Below are 20166 nucleotides of genomic sequence, written 5' to 3' on the forward strand. Positions count from 1 at the left end.
GATGCAGACAAGACAGTCACCACAGACAGTTCAGACATAGCCTGGTTTTCTCCCCTCATGAAAGTGCATGTCTATAGTATATCATCGAACGCTTAAAAAAGCGAACGATGAATAATCAACCCCATGTAAGCAAAAGCTTACAATCTCGAAAGCTCAGATCAGCGATTTTTTTCCCTTGGAAAAAAATCGCTGTTCCAAAAAACAAAAAATTTGAAAGAATACATAAAGTGGGGGCCTTTGCCCCCTACTTAAATATACCAACTCCGAGATCGCACTACAGTGCCAAAAACGACAAAGTAACGGAAGCGGCCAAGTGAATTCTTTCCCTGGGAAAGAATTTGATTAAAAGCCACTTCCCCCTTTTGCCTTTTCGTTGTTTTAAGTTCAACCAAGACGCATTCTATCGAATGCGTCTTTGGTCATCTAATAGGAACCCGAAAGTGCAGGGCATCTGGACACCACAGCAAAGGAAACTGCATATAAACCAAAAGGTACTGTTGGCCGTTTAACTGACTATAAAAGCCTTTCAGCAGAGTTTAACCCAAGGAGTCTTGCAGATTTGGACACACAACACCATAGGGATGTGGTACATAAACAAGTGTGGGGGGGGCACCCTTTCATACCCTTTGTGCTGTCTAACAGTGAAGATGTAGATGCTGGCACAGGAACTAAAATGGACTCTTACAGCATGTTACATTCCGGGCCAGAAAAATACCCTAGCAGATTATTTAATTAGGAATCTTCCAGACCATAATGAATAGAGGCTGAAGAGATAGTTTTTCCTGGACTTAACCTTACAGTGGGAAATTCCCTCAACAGATCTGCTCCAGAAGCCAACAGACAGTGACTTGGAAAGTAGATGCATTCTCATTCAAATGAACCAACCTGTTCCTATATGCCTTTCTGTCTTTACCTCTGATCCTCAGTATTCTGATAAAAGTCAGGTTGGATAGACCCAGTATGTGGTACTCGTTGCCCACTCCTGGCCAAGGCAACACTGATTCTCCCTCCTCCTGTCCCTCACTGAAGGGAAGACTCAACACTGTCCCACAGGAAATAGATGATATCAGCCAAACCAAGGGATCAGTATTCCATTCACTCCCGGCCACATTCGGACTAACAGACTGGAGGATTGGGTTTTGGCACAGAAAAATGTCAGTTATCCTAATGAAGTGCTATCCATTCTGAAGGAGGAAAGGAAACCCACCACCAGAAAATTGTTCCTTGCAAAACAGAAATACATTTCCATCTAGTGTCACAGCAAAAATATCAGCCCTCCTCAGGCAGATATTAACTCAGTCCTATCTCAGCCTGCCTGCACAATTTTCCTTTTATATACTCACACCCCCACATGAAACTTTTTCTAAAAAGGATCATTCACTTAACACCACCCATAATGAACCCAGTTCCTATTTTGAAATTAAATTATGTGCTAGAAAAACTCATCCCCCCCTTTGAGCCAGCAGCTTCTGCTATCCTAAAGATGTTCACTTAGAAGAACACCTTACTTATAGCTATCACCTCAGCAAGGAGGGTCTCAGAGGTACAAGTCCTAATGTGTAAAGAAGCTTTCACTCTCATTCAAAGGGAAAGGGTAACCCATAGAACTGATCCAACTTTCATGCCTAAGGTGGTATCTGAACTTTCTCTAAAACAGGCTATCCACCTGCCAGTTTTCTTCACAAAGCCACAGAATAAAGTGGAGCGAATCCTTCATTCACTGGTTGTTCACAAGCAAATCAGGTACTTCCAAGACAATGCAAAACCCCTAGTAAAGCGGAACAATTGCTTCTGGCTTTCATAGAGGGGAAAGAGGGCATACCTGTCTCCAAACAAGTCATATCCAAATCAATAGCCAATTGAATTAGGTTCTGTTACACTCAACATGGAAAAACTTTACCTGGTTATGTCAAAGCCCATTCCACCAGGCATGGGGCAGCTACTATGGCCTTCCTCAAAGGAATTCTTACCCAGACTATCCTAGAAGCTGCCACTTGGAACTCTGTGCACACCTTTGCAAAACATTACCATGTTGGCATTGCCTCCAGGGCTAGAATAGGGTTTGCAACTACCATCCTGCAAAACCTTATTTCCAATGGCCCATCTGATTGCCTGCCACCCAACAGGTAGCTTTGAGAGTCCTTTCAAAAATCAGTACTTTGACATTGACTACATAGAACATAGTACAGTTGTGTGTCACTTACCAAAGTTATAGACGTTTGAGTTTATCATTGTTGTAGTACAAACACCCAGCCTCCAACCCCTGTATCTGTTGACCCTTTTCTACCCCTTTCTGAGTGTAAGGTGGTTGGGAGCTTCCTGCAGATAGTTTCCTTATCGCCATCATCCCCTCCTCCTCATATTATTTTCCCTTTACACATTAAAATTCAGAAAAGTGGGGAGGTTGTGCTGGCCTCAGGCATCAAACTGCCTGTTTACTACCTAGAAAGACCTGAAGATTTTGCCAATAGTCTCTTCTTATGCCCTGATTTCTAGATGTAGGTTCTTGGACGTCTGTCAACAAGGGATGATGAAAAAACTCTGGAAATTGCTACGGTTGTGGGCAGGAAGATCCAAGAATCAGTACTGTAGCATCGATCTGCTCAAACGTCTACAATTGTGTAAGTGGGACACAACTGTACTTTCTTACTTGTATGAGTTGCTCAGTTCTGGGCTGGCTTACTCTTCTGTTAAAACTCATTTGTCAGCCATATTTGCTTGGCTGCCTCTGGATCTAACACTTCTTCTAGATTTGAGATCAAACAATTTCTCAAAGATATTCTTCATTTGAGGCCTTCAAGAAAACCTGTTTCTCCTTTTTGGGACCTGGACTTTGTTCTTGAAAAGTTAACTTTTTGAGCCAAAAGTTCACCCAGACTCTGACACAGCCTACTGTGAGAGAAAGGTAAGTTTGCTTTTGATTTCTTTGTTCTTTGTATTACTTTATTGCCTTTTTCTATTTTGTATAGTGTGATTTGTTTTCTTACACTGTGTTTTACTTGTATTCTGCTTTCAATTACATATTAAAACTTGAAAAGAGACAACAGCTGTATCTCTTGTGAGTCAGACAGAATTTTTCCCAACCTCCCAGCCTGTTCTGTTGTGTTCTTAAACACCACTGTCTTTCTAGTTGCCTGCCCCTTATGTTACTTTGACCACATATCTCCTTCCCTCTTTCCTTTCACTGGCTGGTGTGAGTAAGCACAAAATCATCATTTTGTGAAATCACTCCCTTTCAACTATTTAAGTTTATTGGCCATCCCACTGTATTCCATAGTACCAGAATACAAAAGTGCCCACACCCTTTCAATCTATCTTACCCTTTTAAAAATAGTGGCTTTCCACTTAGATAGCTAAAACTTAAGATGTGAAGTTGTTCTATCTTGCCTTCATTCTTACTGATGGGTTCGGAGCCAATCCTCGGCTCCGACTCGGCCAAAATGCAAAAGCTTGAGGTCTTCATCCAGCTCGTGGCCTACAACATATCCCATGATGCACTGGTGCTTCCCCAGATCTCGTTTGCCGCTGCAACAAATCGTGTGTTTCACCAGCTCTGGCCAGTGAAATTTAAGTATGTTTCTTGTTATTGTACTTATTGTTAAACTTTTTTCTTTCAAATTTAGCTAGTAGTACTTTAGGTTAGTTAGTTTGATACAGGAGAATTATCCATAGTGCTTGTGCGCTCCTTAGTTTATGAGAACTTTTCTTCGTTGTGTGGCCGTTTCATTAGGCCTAGTTAAAAACTCCCTTCCCTATTTAGTGTGCTTTAAATATATATATATATATATATATATATATATATATATATATATATATATATATATATATATATATATATATATATCTTTCATTAAAAGGGTTCATATTGCCTGTTTAGATTAGAAAGCTTTATAACTTTCCCTTTGTGTGTTGGTGTGTGCTTTAGTTATAGGTTACTGTTAAAGCTCGTATTTTCGTAGGACATCAATATATAATTATTGGTAGTGTCCTCACCAAAATACATATAGTTTTTTGCTGTGTGGATTGTTTCTTCCTTGTCGTGTGTCTCAGCAAGAGAAATCAAAGTCTGGATTTAAGAAATGTCCTAAGTGTGGACAAAACATGTCCATAACTGATGGACACTCAATGTATTTATTGCTTAGGTGAGGTTCACCTGCAAGAGGACTGTTGCATATGCCATTCTTTTAGCAGTAGAGTGTTGCATGAAAGGAAGAGTAAGTTGATTGCTAGAGGTCTAGTAAAATCTTCCTTTCAAGAATCACTGGACAAAGAAAATACCTAGGACAAGACGTCAAAATCTTCAAAAACTTCTTCGAAAACGTCTTCTGGGTCAGAGCCAAAGAAAGGTTCATCGACCTCTAAAGTAACAGATAAACCATCTGCCTCGGTTCCACAAGCTTTGGAACCAACAGTTATTGTTGGTAGGAGCCGGTCCCCGGTATTGGAGCCGGTATCTCCTACCTTCAAGTCACCTATCGTCCAATCAGTGGAGTCATCTGTAGCCTCTTCTCGGTCCTCAAGGCTTTCAGACATGGATCTGGATCATGTGGTGCAGAGGCTTCTGCAGACACCAGCGGTACCACACTTTTGTTGGGGCCGACCCTCGGGGCTTCAGAACCATCCAAAACCGTTCCTGCTTCTTCCATTCCTCCTCTGACCCAACTCGAGATTTCGGAGCCGGAGTGTTCAGAGCTGATGATTGTGGAACTGTCGCTAGTGACACCTGTTCCATGCCTGTCAGTTCTGACAGCTCAGACTTCTTCGGTGCTGACATTGGAGTCTAGGAGCCGACACTCGCTGGTCGGGTCTGGAGAGAATAGTCAAACCGACTTCACATCTTGCCTACCTCGGGCTCGGAGCCCACCGTTTCGCTGCGAAGGGAGTCACCTGCCTTTTCAAATTAAGGGGTTCCTTCTTATTGGAGCTGGGGGCTTTCGATGCCATGAGGAGAATATTGTCCCCTCAGGACTCCACATCATCAGGACCAGTAACCTCCTCAACTAAAGCGCTTGTGTCTGCCTCTGCTTCACAGATCTCACAAAAGCGTAGAGACCCAGAGCCTTAGGATGCCCCATTGGGCGAACCCTGCTCTTCCGAGACCTCACTGATGAGGTTCCCAAGAGGAGGTTATGCAAGAGGAAGCATCTGGATTCCCCGCAGGAATCCGTCACTTCAGACACCGACTTAGATGAGTCAGAAGGGTCCCCACAGTCGCCCTTGGAGGATATCTCCTATGCAGATATCTTGGAAATTGTTAAACAGAGGGGTGGCTGAAAGCCCATTAACCCTACTGATGATGAGGCTTTCAGGTCTCAGCCCTTTGCCACTTGGGTGTCTCCACCTTTTGATGAGCTGATGAAACTGGTCTCTCGAAAGGCGTGGGAGTCCCCAAATACCATGGAACCTGTCCCTCAGAGGCCTAATAAATTTATAACTTCCCCCCAGGTCAAGGCCTTCCTAACCAAAGGAGTACCTGTTGATGGCATGGTGGTGGTGGCAGCAGCCACCAAGAAGGAATTGTGAGAAATTTCTACGTCTGTCCATCCTCCTAATAAGGATTCTAGGATTGTGGACAGATATGGAAAGTGCATGTTTAGTTCAGCAACATTTGCCCTCTGATGGCTGAACTATCTCACGCATTTTACTAGAATGCAGAGAGATCTCTTAAAAGAGCTGGGAGATGCTCTACAGGGTTCAGTAGCTGCGGGGGTATCAGATAAAGTAACTTCCCAGCTTACTACTCTCAGTTCCCTTGTAAACTCTTCCATGCATCTGGTCTTGTATGCAGCTGATGGAAAGAGCAGGGCAGCAGGTACAGGAATTGCTTTTAGGAGACATTTCTGGATGCACTTATGTTCTTTTGCGGAGCCCTTTAAGTCATCCTTTGTTAACACCCCTTTCAATGGCTCATCCCTTTTTGGACCCAAAATGAAGGAAATGCGTATCATATGTGAGCAAGATGGAAAGACTCTGTCTGCCATCGGAGTCCATTTTTCCACCCCTACCAGACCTTACTCCAAAGGTCAGAAGGGCAGGTAAGATGTAATTCTGTAAAACTCAAGGAGCTTTCCAAGGCACACGTGGTGAACCCCCTCTAGAGGCAGAGGAGGGGATAATAATGGAAGATGCCGTCCACGCGGCAGAGGGGGACTGCAGAATTAGGGCGACACAGATCAGTTCTTTGGGCAGCCCTATTAGCACACCTGAACGGAGGCCCACCTGTCCATCTCTGGAGGCAGTCGGGAGATGCTTATCTTCTTACCCAGACACCTGGCTAAAAATAACAAGACTGCTGGGTACAAAGCATCATATCCAGAGGATACTCTATTCCCTTTGCCACCCCACTCCCCCCTTGTAAGAAAAATCCCGGACGTTCCACCCAGTCACAGGGAAGAAGCAACCATAGAGATTCAAAGATTGCTGGAAAAAAGAGATATCCAGCTTGTCCCAGCAGACCAGAGAGGATCTGGAACTTACTCAATGTTCTTTTTAGTTCCAAAGAAAACGGGACTGGAGACCCATTTTGGATCTCAGCAGACTGAACAAATCTGTCAAAAAGACAAAGTTCCAGATGGTCACGCTACAGTCAATACTTCCTTTTCTAGGAAAAGACAGTTGGATGTGCTTGATAGATCTCTAGGATGCGTACTACCACATCAAAATGGCCAGACCATCCAGGGATCATCTGTGCTTTTCGCTGGGGGCCAGTCACTACCAGTTTCGAGCTTTGCCCTTTGTTCTCACTACAGCCCCCCATAGTGTTCACCAAATGCATGGCAGTAGTCATAGCTCACCTGAGACGTTTAGGATTCCAGGTGTTTCCATACCTAGACGACTGGCTCCTCACCGCCACCACCAGGCAACAACTGATACAAGCAAGGGACAGAACTTTGAACCTCTGCAGTCAGTTGGAGATTACCATAAATTCAGAAAAATCTGCCTTGTCGCCCTCGAAACATACCATTTTTATAGGAGCAGATCTAGATACCATTGCCATGACCTTAAAACTTCCACCAGAAAAGGTTTGTATTCTACGAAAACAGGTCTTTAACCTTCTCTCAAAAGAAAAAGCCCCAGCTTCAATGGTGCTCAAAATGTTGGGGACAATAGTGACAGCAATCATTGCGAGTCCTTTAGGTCGAATGCATATGCGTGTACTGCAATGGCTCCTGTTCACGCAATAGTCCTTTCAAGAACTTCCAATGTCACATCAAATTGTAATAAAGAACTCGCGCAAGAAGGACCTTCGGTGGTGGCTGTCATCTCATCAAGTAACAATAGGTCGCCCCTTTGATCTACCCACTCCTATTGCCACTCTGACCACGGATACCTCCCTGATAGGGTGGAGGGGGCATTATCAGGGAAGAACAGACCAAGGCACATGGAAGGAACATGAGGCTTACCTGCATATCAGTGTCCTAAAGATGAGTGTGGTACTTTTAGCATAGCAGTCCTTTCAAGATTCTCTTCCTCTAGGGACTATTGCAATTCAGATGGACAACGTCAGTGATCTGGTACATAAACAAGCAGGAATCAGATCTTACCACCTGTATCGGGAGGCCCTGAGAGTATGGCAGTGGGCAACTTCTACCCAACGCTTTCTGATAGCAATGCACATCCCAGGGAGGTCCAATCTGATAGCAGGCAAACTGAGCAGAGCAATCCTATTGCTTCATGAGTGGTCCCTAAAGAAAGAAGTAGCGGAAAGGATATTCCACAGATGGGGCCACCCTTGCTGCGATCTCTTTGCAATTTCAACAAACACGAAATGCAGCAGCTATTTTGCCCTAATTCCCCCTACGCGAGATTCACCAAAGGATGCGCTTATACCCAATTGGCCCCCGGGTCTCCACCCTTTCCACTGATACCCAAAGTTTTACAGAAAGCCAAGGCTCTGGGAAGGACCATCATTCTAGTAGCCCCTTATTGGCCTCGTCAAATTTGGTTCCCCTTTCTCCAGCCTCATCTTTTGGAAGAACCTTGGATCCTGGACCCAGTCCCAGATCTTCTGATTCATTCATCAGGGACTTTTCATCCTGCACTTCAGTCCCTCAAATTGACAGCTTGGCTGGTCCAATTCCAAATATAGCCAGGTTTCAGAACCTCTCAGTTGCAGCTCAGCACATTCTAACGTCCTCTCATAAAACATCTACCAGGACGTTATACCTTAGTAAATGGAAAAGGTTTTCAATATGGGCGTTTCAAAACAATATTGACCCGTATCTGGCCTCAATTTCATCCATTTTAGAGTTTTTGACTAAACTTTTCAGTGAGGGGACAGCTGCAGCAACCACTGGGGTTCAATTGGCAGCAATTTCTAACTTTCATCTTGGTGATCAGGGTATAATATCATGTCACATAGACTCTATAAAGCCTTTCTCAAGGGTTCTGTTCATTTGAAACTACCCATTAAATCTCCTGCTACGCCATGGAATCTAAATTTTGTTCTTTCACAGATCATCCTACCCCCTTTTGAACCAGCCTCATCTTGTGACCTGAAATATCTATCATAGAAAACCATATTTCTAGTAGCTATTACTTCTGCTCGAAGGGTTTCAGAGTTACAGGCCTTATCCATTAAACCCCCATATTTGATTTTTCGGGTCTATATTACATTTTCGAAGTTTCAAAACTTCAAATCTGATATGGTCAACACCATATAATCGAAGTCTTGAAACATCGAAAATATAATAAAACACAGCAGCCTACAAAAACAAAGCATTTAAATGCTCTAAGCAGGGGGGACAAGCCCCCCTGCACCCCAACACCCCCGCTACTTAAATATACCAAGTCCGAGATCGCACTACAGTACAGAAAAGGGAAATCTTCCCTTTCAACACTGTACGGAGATCTCATTTAAAAGATTTGAAGTTTCAAGACTTTGATCATATGATATCAACCATATCAGATTCGAAGTTTTGAAAGTTTGATCTTCTGATATAGACCCTGATTTTTCATAATGAGAGAGTTTCACTTAGCACAAATTCATCATTTTTACCTACGGTTTGTTCAGAGACAAATCTCAATCAGACTATAGAATTACCTGTTATTTTCTTTAAATATACTAATAAGATGGAACATATGCTGCACAAGCTTGATGTCCACAGGCAGCTTCGATTCTATTTACACAGGACCAGGGAGTTTAGAAAATCAGAACAGCTCTTTGTTTCATTTTTGGATACAAAGAAAGGTGCTCCCGTGGTAAAAACCACCTTATCAAAATGGTTATCAGATTACATCTCCTTTACATACAGTTCTGTCCATACGCCATTATATCAAAAAGTAAAGGCCCACTCAACTAGAGCAGTCTCCACATCTTCAGCCTTTTTGGCCAAACTACCAATAGATTCCATTTGTGCAGCATCCACGTGGTCTAGACCTCATACCTTCATCACTCATTACAGAGTGGATAGGGCCTCCTTTGGTTCCAGTGTCCTGAGGAATATTCTCCCATGAGACACCCGAGAAAGATGGTGCTTGGGATGCTAACCAAAGAATGAAGGCAAAATAGAAGAACTTCACATAACGAAGTTATGTACTCACCATAACGTTCTATGTGAGTTGTTCATCTCGCCTTCATTCGTATGTCCCACCCTCCTAACCCCCTTCCAGTTTTTTCTTGGGGACCGAGAAGTTGGACAAATCGTGGCTGTATTGGTCTTTGTCTGGTTTATTCTTGATATTACTATTAAAAAATGTTTTCTACTTACATTAGTTGGCAGCAAACAAGATCTGAGGGAAGCACCAGTGCATCATAGGATAGGGGGTAGGCCATGAGCTGGTTGAATACCTCAAACTTTTGCATTTTGGTCTAGTCAGAGCCGAGGATTGGCTCCGAATCCATCATTAAGAAAGATGAACAACTCACATGGAATGTTATGGTGAGTACATAACTTCCTTTTACCCACTTTCACATCTAGCTGCTTAGTGTACACTGCAGTGTTTAGGATAAACCATTTTTTTTTCATCTTACCTTTAAACACCAGTTATTGGAGAGCCCACATTCTGCCTGTCATTTTGGAATTAGAGCTTCTGTTTTCTCCTGGTGAGAGAAGGAGTGCAGGGACATTATTTCATGGAGACTGCTGATCACCAGGAAGCCTAATAACTACTTTATAGGTGACAGCTTGGAATCTGCGCTTATATTCTGGTCCTGGTAAGAGAAGAAGCAGAGTGCATTGATTCCTGACTTTTTATGGTTGGAGAGTGAGTGTCTGTGCTTAACGTTCCTGATTGGTATGGTTGATATTCAAGACATGTACCAGGAAAAGACTACAAGCTTTACAGTCCCTTGCATCATCTGGGACAAGACTGTGGATCACCAAACAGGCTGTGGCCGGCTTCTCAACTTGGGATTGGTGCTAACAGTTTCCTTCTGGTGAGAGAAGAAGCAAAGGAGCATTGTATCCCAAGAGAGTGGAGCTGTGGTGAGACCAGTAGTAGTCAGGCAGTAGCCATTCATGCAACTCCCCTCTTTTCATCATGCTTGACAAGCTAATTATTTGTTTTCAGTAAGTACCACTTGATTTGTTTCTAATTTCAGAATATCTGCCTAAATACTTCATCCTTAAATTTTCAGGGTCTACGTGTTAGTTTCCCCTCAGTGCACTGTATAGATTCAAGACACCATGAGTGACATTTTTCCTGTGAAAGCACAATTGAAATTTCTCCAATACCTAGTTGCACACAAGACAACTAGTTTGCACTGTCCCCATAGTCGCAAATCAGATACTGCTGACAGTGATTGATATTCTCCAACTATCTAATCAATAAAAAAGGGTCTGTTGTCATGGATATAAACTTTCCTACTGTCCCCATTACCGGCTTGGTGGCTTGGGCATCCTGAGACAATGTAGAAATTGCCTCATGTTTACTGACAGCCAGTTAATTCTCAAACAAACTGATATGGTATGTGAGAGATGTATTTACACAATGTCACTGGAGGCAAAGCTCTCACATAAAAGTACTCCTAATGTCAGTAAGGCTGTCAGTAGTACACATGCTGCACCTGTCACACACAATTTAAAGCAGACATATCGACCCCCATATGATGAGGCATTTAAATGTATCCTTCCTAAACCACAAAGACCTCCTAGATGAAGTACACATAACAAATAACCTCAGCAGCCCTAAATGCACTCTTTCAAAGTCACACACACATCACCACTTAGAGCTACATCTCATTGAGCCTCTACCTCTAAGCCCATAAGGCAAGCCATCACACAATCTAACATTCTAATCATTGGAGACTCCATCGTGAGACACACTGATGTCACTGTCACCAGGCTGATTAAGGAGAAAGTCACTGTCAGTTGCTTATCCGGTGCCAGAATCTGCCACATTACACAGGCACTCAGGTCACTGGATCACAATTACCAGTATGACTCAGTCATAGTCCATGTGGGAATAAATGACCTGAGACATACTTCCTTAGACTATATGAAGAGAGACATCATGGAGCTCTCGGAATATGTGTCTCAGGCTGGTATGAAACTTGCATTGAGCAGCATTTTACCTTCTCCAAGGATGATGCCACAATGCGAAAAAAAGATGATTGACTTTAATAATTGGCATAGCTTCTGGTGTCATTCTAAGGGGGTGCAGCATTTTTCAGCTTGGAAGGAGATGGTCAACATGTCACTCTGCTTTGCCAGGGATGGTCTGCACCTCACCCCTCTAAGCTTTTGAATATTAGTTAAAACATTGTCTTCCCCCATAGTGCCTTTTTTAGGCAATGCCAAACTGAAAGTACTTCCGACATTGCAAATCAAAACCAAGAAAATCTAAAGGTACAGTAGATATAAAAAGTGTATACACCCCTGTTAAAATGCCAGGTTTTTGTGATATAAAAAAGTCAGACAACAATAAAGCATTTCAAAAACTGTTCCCACCTTTAATGTCACCTATAACCTGTACAGTTCAATTGAAAAACAAATCTGTTAGGGGAAAAATATAAAAAAATAAAAAATGTACAGTAAGCTGGTTGTATAAGTGTGCACACCCTTAAACTAATACTTTGTTGACGCACCTTTTGCTTTAATTACAACATTTAGTCTTCTTGGGTACACACCTGCTATCACTTAAAGAGACTGATTAACCCCAAATAAAGTTCAGCTGTCATAGTAGGATTTTCCTGACATTTACTCAGTTGCCTGCTACAGCAAACGCCATGGTTCGCAGAGAGTTTACAAAGCATCAAAGGGATCTCATTGTTGAAAGGTATCAGTCAGGAAAAAGGTACAAAAACATTTCCACAGCATTGGATATACCATGGAATACAGTGAAGAAAGTCATCAAAAAGTGGAGAAAATATGGGATAACAGTGACATTGCAAAGAACTGGATGTCCCTCCAAAAGTGATGAAAAGACAAGACAAAAACTGGTCAGGGAGGCCGCCAAGAGACCTACAGCAACACTGAAGGAGCTGCAGGAATTTCTGGCAAGTACTGGTTGTGTAGTACATGTGACAACCTGGCATTTTAACAGGGGTGTGTACACTTTTTATATCCACTGTATTACTGCTCAATGCTAGGAGTCTGAACAAAAAACTCCACTCCCTAGAAGCTGTCTTTACCCTAGAAAATGCTGATATCTGTGTGGTCACTGAGACATGGTTTAAAGCCACGGACAGCACGCCAACAGTGCTAGGCTATAATGCCTTCACGCATTTAGGCCAGCTATTTCACAGGCAGGGACTAAAGGTGGAAGTGTCAATGTTTACATCAAAGATAAATATACTTCAAAACTGGTCGATCAGGACAATTCACTTGAGCTGCTCTATGTTCAAATCACCATAGGCAAAATCCAATACCACTTCCTTGCAAGCTATAGGTCCCCCTCTATGACATAGGAAACCCATGCAATGTATTTAAACTTATTAGAAACACTAACCATCCAACCCAATGCCATAGTCATGGGTGACTTTATTTACTCCACTATTAACTGGGAATCCTATACAACACCAAACGTACAAGCACAGAGATTCCTGGATTTTGTAAACACAACCTCCTTGGACCATATAGTCAATACACCAACCAGGGGTGCAACCATACTGGATCTGGTCCTCATTAATATGGGAGAGTGCTGCACACCCCCTACTGTAATGCTTTCCCTGGTAAGGTCAGACCACAAAATGGTCTCCTTTGAATTAAAAATAAAACTTGAATCCTCCAGTTAAACCTGGAATATTCAGGAACTATTCTAAGGGTAACCTCTGGCTATTAAGTTTGAACCTGGCAAAATTTCAAGCCCCATAAACCCTGAAAACACTGCTGCCTATGCAGAATTGTTCACAGAAACCCTGCACAAGCATGTTAATAGCTGCATAGAGGCTGCTGTACCAACCAGGAAGAAGTACAGAAGTAACTCAAAAAACAAGCCACCGTGGTGGAATCACAAAATCAATAGACTGTATAACAGGAGGAAGAAAATTATGGCAAAAATTAGGAGGTGCAACACCCAGCAGTATAAAAGCACTGTCATCAAACTAAACAAACAACTCAGAGGACAAATAAGGTCTACCAAAGCCAAATTTGAGGTAAGTTTGGCCTCCTAGGCCAAGGACAACCACAAAGTATTCTTTAGCTATGTCCATAACCTCAAAGGCAATGCACAGTTGTATGCAGAGCTCATTGTAAGTGGAGCCACCTGTACTGAGCCAGAAGACATAGCAAACCCTCCTGACTGATAAATTCAGCTCCAACTTTACCCCTCTCTCCCCCTCAACCTTCCCTCAGGAGGTACCATCAAATACAACTCCCCCTGCTGTCACTAGGGAAAGGTCCTTAATGCTGTCTCTAAGACCAAGAACACTGCATCATGGGCCCAGACAATATCCCAGGATGCCTTCTAATTAGCATAAAACATGACCTGTTAGGGCCTCTGGAATTACTGTTTAACTGTAGCCTCCAAACAGGTTTTGTGCCCCATGAATGGAATAAGGCAACAGTCATCCCTTTGTACAAATGTGAGCTATCTACAGACCCTGGAAGCTACAAACTCATAAGTTTCACTAGTCCTATATGTAAAGACATGGAAATAATTATCATGGAGATGATCAACAGAGATATAGTAAACCTCCAGACACTGAAGCCAACCCAGTTTGGTTTCGTCAAGAGCAGATCATGCCTACTCAACCTGGTGGACTTCTTTGAGAAGGTCAGCAAAGCAATGGATGAGGGCAAAATCATTCACACTGCCTACCTTGACCTGGCCAAGGCATTTGACACAATACCCCACTCGTGCATTGTTGACAAACCCAAGAGGTTAGTTACAAACCCGTATGTCACCCAGTGGATAGCCAACTGGCTCACAGACATGATCCAGGAAGTTAGAATTGGGGAGTCCACATCTACAAAGAGGCCAGTCATGAGTGGAGTCCCTCAGGGATCAGTCCTTGGACCGCTCCTTTTTGGCATTTAATTCTCAGAAGTCAAGGCCAATGTCAGTGGTCTCTGGCTGACAAAATTTGCAGATGATTGCAAATTAGGAGCTGCCATTGAATCTCCCACTGACACAAATGTTCTCCAGGAGGGCCTGACACAGACAAGCAGCTAATGTCAGAGCCACGGACTAAAACTAAATGCCAAGAAATGTATAATAGTATCCTTTGGGAAGTCATTCATCCCTGGAAATTATCATATTGACAACACAACCCTTAGAGTTGGCCCATTAGTCAGGGACTTAGGGACACACACAGATAGTGATCTAGCCTTTGACCATCATGTGTCTACAGTGGTGAGGAAATCATCCTATGTTGCGCAACTTATAAACAAAGGTATGGCATCCAAGTTCAAGGAAGTCATTGTTCCACTGTATTCGGCATTCATCAGACCTATCATTAAGTACAATGCCCCCTTTGGTATGTACCAAAGGAGGCATATCCAACATTTGGAAGATCCACAGAGTCTCCTCACTAAAAGAATACAGGGAGGAAGTAAAATGTAATATACAGACCGCCTCATGGCCCTATCCCTGTATTCTGTCTCCTACAGGCTTTTGAGGGGAGTTCTATGCCTGGCATACAGGGCATTGTCAGACCCCTCTCTGATGGACCTCCTGCATATCCCCAAAACAAACAGCACCAGAATTACCTATTCTAAAGACTTAAATGTTGTCTGTAATATAAATGGGACCTGCTGGAGAGAGAGGTATGTATCCCAGAGATTACTGCGTCTATGGAACAGGCTCCCCATCCATGTGAAGCAGAATTCTTCCCTAACCCAATTTAAATGCAACTTGGACAATTGGATGGGAAATCGGAAATTCATCTTTGGTTTGGCACCTATGTCTGCAATGGACACAGGTAACCCGTAAGTGGTCCATCTCCCAGGCCCCTACTTAAACTTATCAAGGGTATCGGAAGTTGTCAGAGATTTGAGATGCATGGCTAGGCTTAAAAAGGCCCATGTAGTCTTTTAGCATAGTAAACACATATGAACTTATAATAGCTTCTTCCATTTTGAAATTGTATACCTGAAAAATTGTCATGATGGTGGCTCTGATGACTGCCAAAAGGGTCTAATAATTTCAGGCTCTTATAGCCTTTCCTTCTTTTCTAGTTTTCTGCAGAGGCAGAGAATCTCTAAAGACCGGTTCTACATTCATACCTAAAGTGGTCAATGATGTGTCTTTGAATCAAACCATCCTTTGTTCTTCCTTCTTTCCATCCTCTCAGCATAGTAGTGAGAGGATTCTCCATTCTTCAGGTTTGTATAGACAGCGCAGATGTTCTTTAGATAAGACTAAAGATAGAAAATCTGAGCAACTGTTTTTCTGTCTAGGTCAAAACATTGGGTTTGACAGTTTCTGAAGAATCCATTTCTTCTTGGATCTCTAAAACAGTTTCCATTTGTTATTTGTTTCATGGCGAACAGCTTCCTTCCTCTTTTCATGCTCCTACTTGGGCGGTTGCCTCTTCTGGAGCTTTTTTAAAGGTCCCTTTCGGAAGCTGCTACTAAGTGCTATAAGTTAGATATGATTTCGAGGGCCAGGGCAAGTTTTGCTAGGTCCATCCTCTGTTTTTTTTTTTTTAAGAATTCCTCAGTTCCTTCTACCTCTTCCCATTCTTTACAGTAGCTCTCATACTCTCCATATTGGAAGGAATACTGCAATGGTGGTTAAGGAAGGACATAGTACAGTTGTTTAAGAACTTGGAAGAACATAGTACAGTTGTGTAAGAAGTTGCCATAACAGTAGATTAACCTACTTGTTAATGTTACTGAATTTTGTCCCTCCCTCCTTCCTTCTGTTGGGTTTTCTGTTTTTCCTCTAGCCAAGGGAAAACTTTTCTATTTTCTGGATGTACATGCTCCATTATTCCTTTCTTCATCATGTACTGCTCCTTTTCTTCTGGGGCAATTCAGTTCTGAGTGTTTGGCACACACGTTATTTATGTACCTTACACCTCTCCTCGGACTTAGGATATGCGTCTGTCATTTGGCACATGGACAGAACCAGGTTTTGGTAGGCTGGCTGGATGTATGGCTACTCTCGGTAGGCTATCCCTATTGTAAGGAATAATGAAACAGAGATAGGTAGGACATCAACTGTTATGCTATGTTTGTACGCAACTGAACTTTTTTGATATTGTGGTGATGGAAGGGACAGAGGGGTCATCTTATACAACTCTTCAATAATGTGGGCACATCTTAAACTTTTACGTTTATTCCCCTGTCCAAGTGCCCAATATGCAGCTGTTGTTATGGAGCATTTTGGGATCATACATTTATAATCCCAACAACCTGAACTTTTACTGTCATAAGCCAAGTATGGATTCCATATACTGCTGTCTGTTAGTCTCTGCTATGAGGTGGACAAATGGGGGATAAACGCCCTGCATCAAAATGGGAGAGCTGTTACTAGACTGTTAAATCTGTTGTTTTTCTGTGATCACGAGTAAGTGTGGAAATATGCTTAGCTATACAAAGTGCGGTAACCTGAATGATGCCACAGCTTGTTGTGTGAATAACTGCTGTTTTAAAAATTCACTTTTTATGATATTATGTTTTTTTGCACTTTTTTTTTTTTTTTTTAGACTTTTTTCTTCCTCAGCTGAATATGTGCTTCCATCAGTGCACCCAGCTACCACCATTTTGTATTCCATCAATGGTTTACTGTTCCATAATTGTACTTTTCCATGATTAACCAGCATAATTAGTTCTTTGGGGTGGCATGGAACTTTCTGTTAGCCAAATACTGAAATGATACTGGAGGACCCTGTTAGTTACACTATGTTTCAGAACAGATTCTTCTGAGTTTTTCTTTCATTATTTTGCTAGCATTGATGACCCTCTCACCAGCTGCAGTTAACCAGCCATCCATTCCTTTACCTGAGCACGACTGTTCACTGGGCAGGTCTTTAAAGCCTTTTTAGAAGAGACTTCCTTTTTGAGTTTGTCATTTTCAGGTGCTGCCATTCGAGCAAGAATTGTGGAAGGTGACCAATGTATCCCTTATTCTGCAGGTATCATTTTATGTCTGTGTTTTCTGTTAGAATAGGATCTGCTGTACCCTGAATGTGCAACTACTGTGGAGCACATAAGTGTTTTGCACATTATTGCAGGCATCCCATTAATTTCCTTTACATAGTCCTTATTTCTCAGTGGGAAGATAGCTTTGTAGTTCCTTCATCCTATGCTGGGGTCTTCAATAACAATCTCCCCTTAGAGCAGAGAGATGACTTTTGGCCACAGAGTCACTGAATCCGTGTTTTCCTGCCCCCTGCACTAGGTAGCACAGTAGCAGAAGTAAGTTGGGTATTGCTTTGTCTCTGGGCCAGCTGAGACTGCTTAATTTTTTGCTCCCCACTTGGGGCAGTAATCCGAACACAGCAGTTAAATATGAAGGAGCTCTGTCATACTGGATCTTTGTCTGTGGTCTGCTTCTCCCACAGAACCTATAAGGTGCTTGTACTGCTGGCAGTGCAGTATCTCTATAAAGAGAATGTAGGTATTTGCCAGGGTGCTCAGACTTGTATCTTTTGTTTACAGTTCTCTGCCTTATTTCTGAATTCATTTTTATGTTAACAGGCAGAAGTTGCTTCATAAATCTTCAATATTTAGCCCTTCATTTTCCAGTACCCCTTTTAATCATTTTCACAGTAATCAGCAGGATGAGTCCACCCTCTCAACACACACTGCATTGTCACTTGTAGGAAACTTTAGAAGTTCACTTTTTCACCATTAGCTTGCTTTTGTGATATGAAAGGAAACCAGAGACCCCAGTGCAAACTCCCATGGACACAGGGAAGACATGGAGGCTGTACACAGAGTGCACCCCTGCTGGGAACTGAACTGAAGAACCCACTACTTTACTGCAGCATTGCTGATCTCTGCACTGATAAACTTCCATTAATTAAGTTAAATCTGATACCTTAAAAGCAGACTATATTTTGTTGGTGGTTATGTTTCATATACTGACATGATGAGTAATACAGGTAATCTTTCTTTCAGTGGTTTGGTAACCTGGTGACTATGGAATGGTGGGATGATATTTGGCTTAATGAAGGCTTTGCCAGATACATGGAAGTAGTGTCTGTGAATGGCACCCACCCAGAGATACAGATTGTAAGTACTATTAAGATTTAACAAGAATTTCCAATTCACTTATTTAGTTGGCATATAGATATACTCAGATTTATATACTTCATTGCTGAAACACTTAACTTCATCTTTGCATATTTATTTAATGCACTGATATCTGCACCTGTATTTGCTTAACAATTTGGAATTAATTTATGAGGTATGTGCTGCTTTATTTATTTAAAGTTAAATTACTGTTCACATCTAGCATGTTTTTAGGCAAAGTGGTAAACGTTGACTTGTTTGCTCTGAGCTTTTTAAAGAAATGTCTACTTTTTCCAAGAAATAATAAAGTGACTCTTTCTTCAAAGAACACACAGGACCATATTTAATAACATTTACACGATCTGTATTCACGAACATCCCTACCACATTTTTGTGCTTTCTAGTCACTCAGGAAGATTATATTAAGTGTATATGTAGTCTACACTTTGTGATAACCTTTATGAATCCCCTCAGTATTTAAAGCTGCAAGAAAATCATTAGGAAAACTAAAATTAGGAGGAAGAAGGTGTGTTATGCTTGTGTTGTCTGTTCCCTCAGAACAGTGTACACTTAGTGTAGGCGTTAACAAATCCCAGGGACAGTCTTTCTGTTGCTTACCTACAAAATTTTAGTTCTTTCAGAAGGTCTTGTCATTTCCTAAGCCATTATGGTTGATGCAGATTAATCAACAAAGCAGAATTTTGGTGTATCCACTACTGGGATAGACCACCTAAAACAAACTTGCTACAGTACCTGCTTTACAGAGGATAAAAGCTTTACTATTTTATTTTATTTACATTTGTTTAACAGGGTAGTACACTGATTACCTTAACTAGATTGCCACGGATATTGTAGGTTGTAATGTAAAGCATGAGAGTCCTAATTTCATATACATGTCAGCTCACTTGTAAATATAACTGCAATTTGTGAATATGTTATACAGTTTAAGTGATTCTCGAATTTCATTACACAGTGTTTTCTTGCAGAGCTGTAGTACTATATACAGGTTGAAGTATTTTATGGTTTGATCTTTTACCTGTGTGGATTTTATAATAATTTTTTAAATTATATTTATCTTCCTGGGTACAGAGATTCTGGCTGAAAAGTTTATGTGCATGCATGTACATGTATATTCTCATGTACATGCTTGATTTCCAGTATTTGAGTTCTTCCTCCGTACCATGGTCACAGATCCGATTGTACTAGTGAACAAGAAAGAAAGTCATTGGACTTGTGTGAAACTTTGTATTTTTCTTTTTTTCTCTCTTCTTCAGTTAGATATTAAGAAATGGACTCAGTACCAAGGGCAAAGATATCAGCCCATGTCATTCTCCTAGCTTCCTTTGTCCATCACAAAATCCTGTTGTGCAAGACCCTTCCTGTATACTTAATGTCACTCTGTTAAGACCAGCCTTGAAGTCAGCCAGGGGTGGGGTGAGATTGGGAGTGAACTCGTGCTCTTTTATAGCTAAACTGTGCTTAATGATTGAGAGTTAGCATGTGTGTGTGAGTTTGTGTAATAATTCTCTGCTCGAAAGGAAAAAAAATCTCAGACAGTGTAGTTTGTAATAATGCCTTGTGAGTTTTGGACTATTGTGAT

At 41.8% G+C, this 20166-nt stretch overlaps 1 protein-coding gene across 1 annotated transcript in view; it reads left to right on the forward strand.

Annotated features, from left to right (window-relative positions):
- Positions 1-20166, forward strand: part of LOC122795779 (endoplasmic reticulum aminopeptidase 2-like) — a 1481589-nt gene that overhangs the window by 416479 nt on the left and 1044944 nt on the right. Inside the window, exon 6 of the mRNA XM_044064110.1 lies at positions 18453-18566. Within this exon, the coding sequence (XP_043920045.1) occupies positions 18453-18566 (114 nt within the window). The remainder of the gene's footprint in view (positions 1-18452; positions 18567-20166) is intronic.

Source organism: Protopterus annectens, chromosome 2.part2 (genome assembly GCF_019279795.1).
Source record: "Protopterus annectens isolate FY-2018-M chromosome 2.part2, PAN1.0, whole genome shotgun sequence".
Classification (NCBI taxonomy): domain Eukaryota; kingdom Metazoa; phylum Chordata; order Ceratodontiformes; family Protopteridae; genus Protopterus; species Protopterus annectens.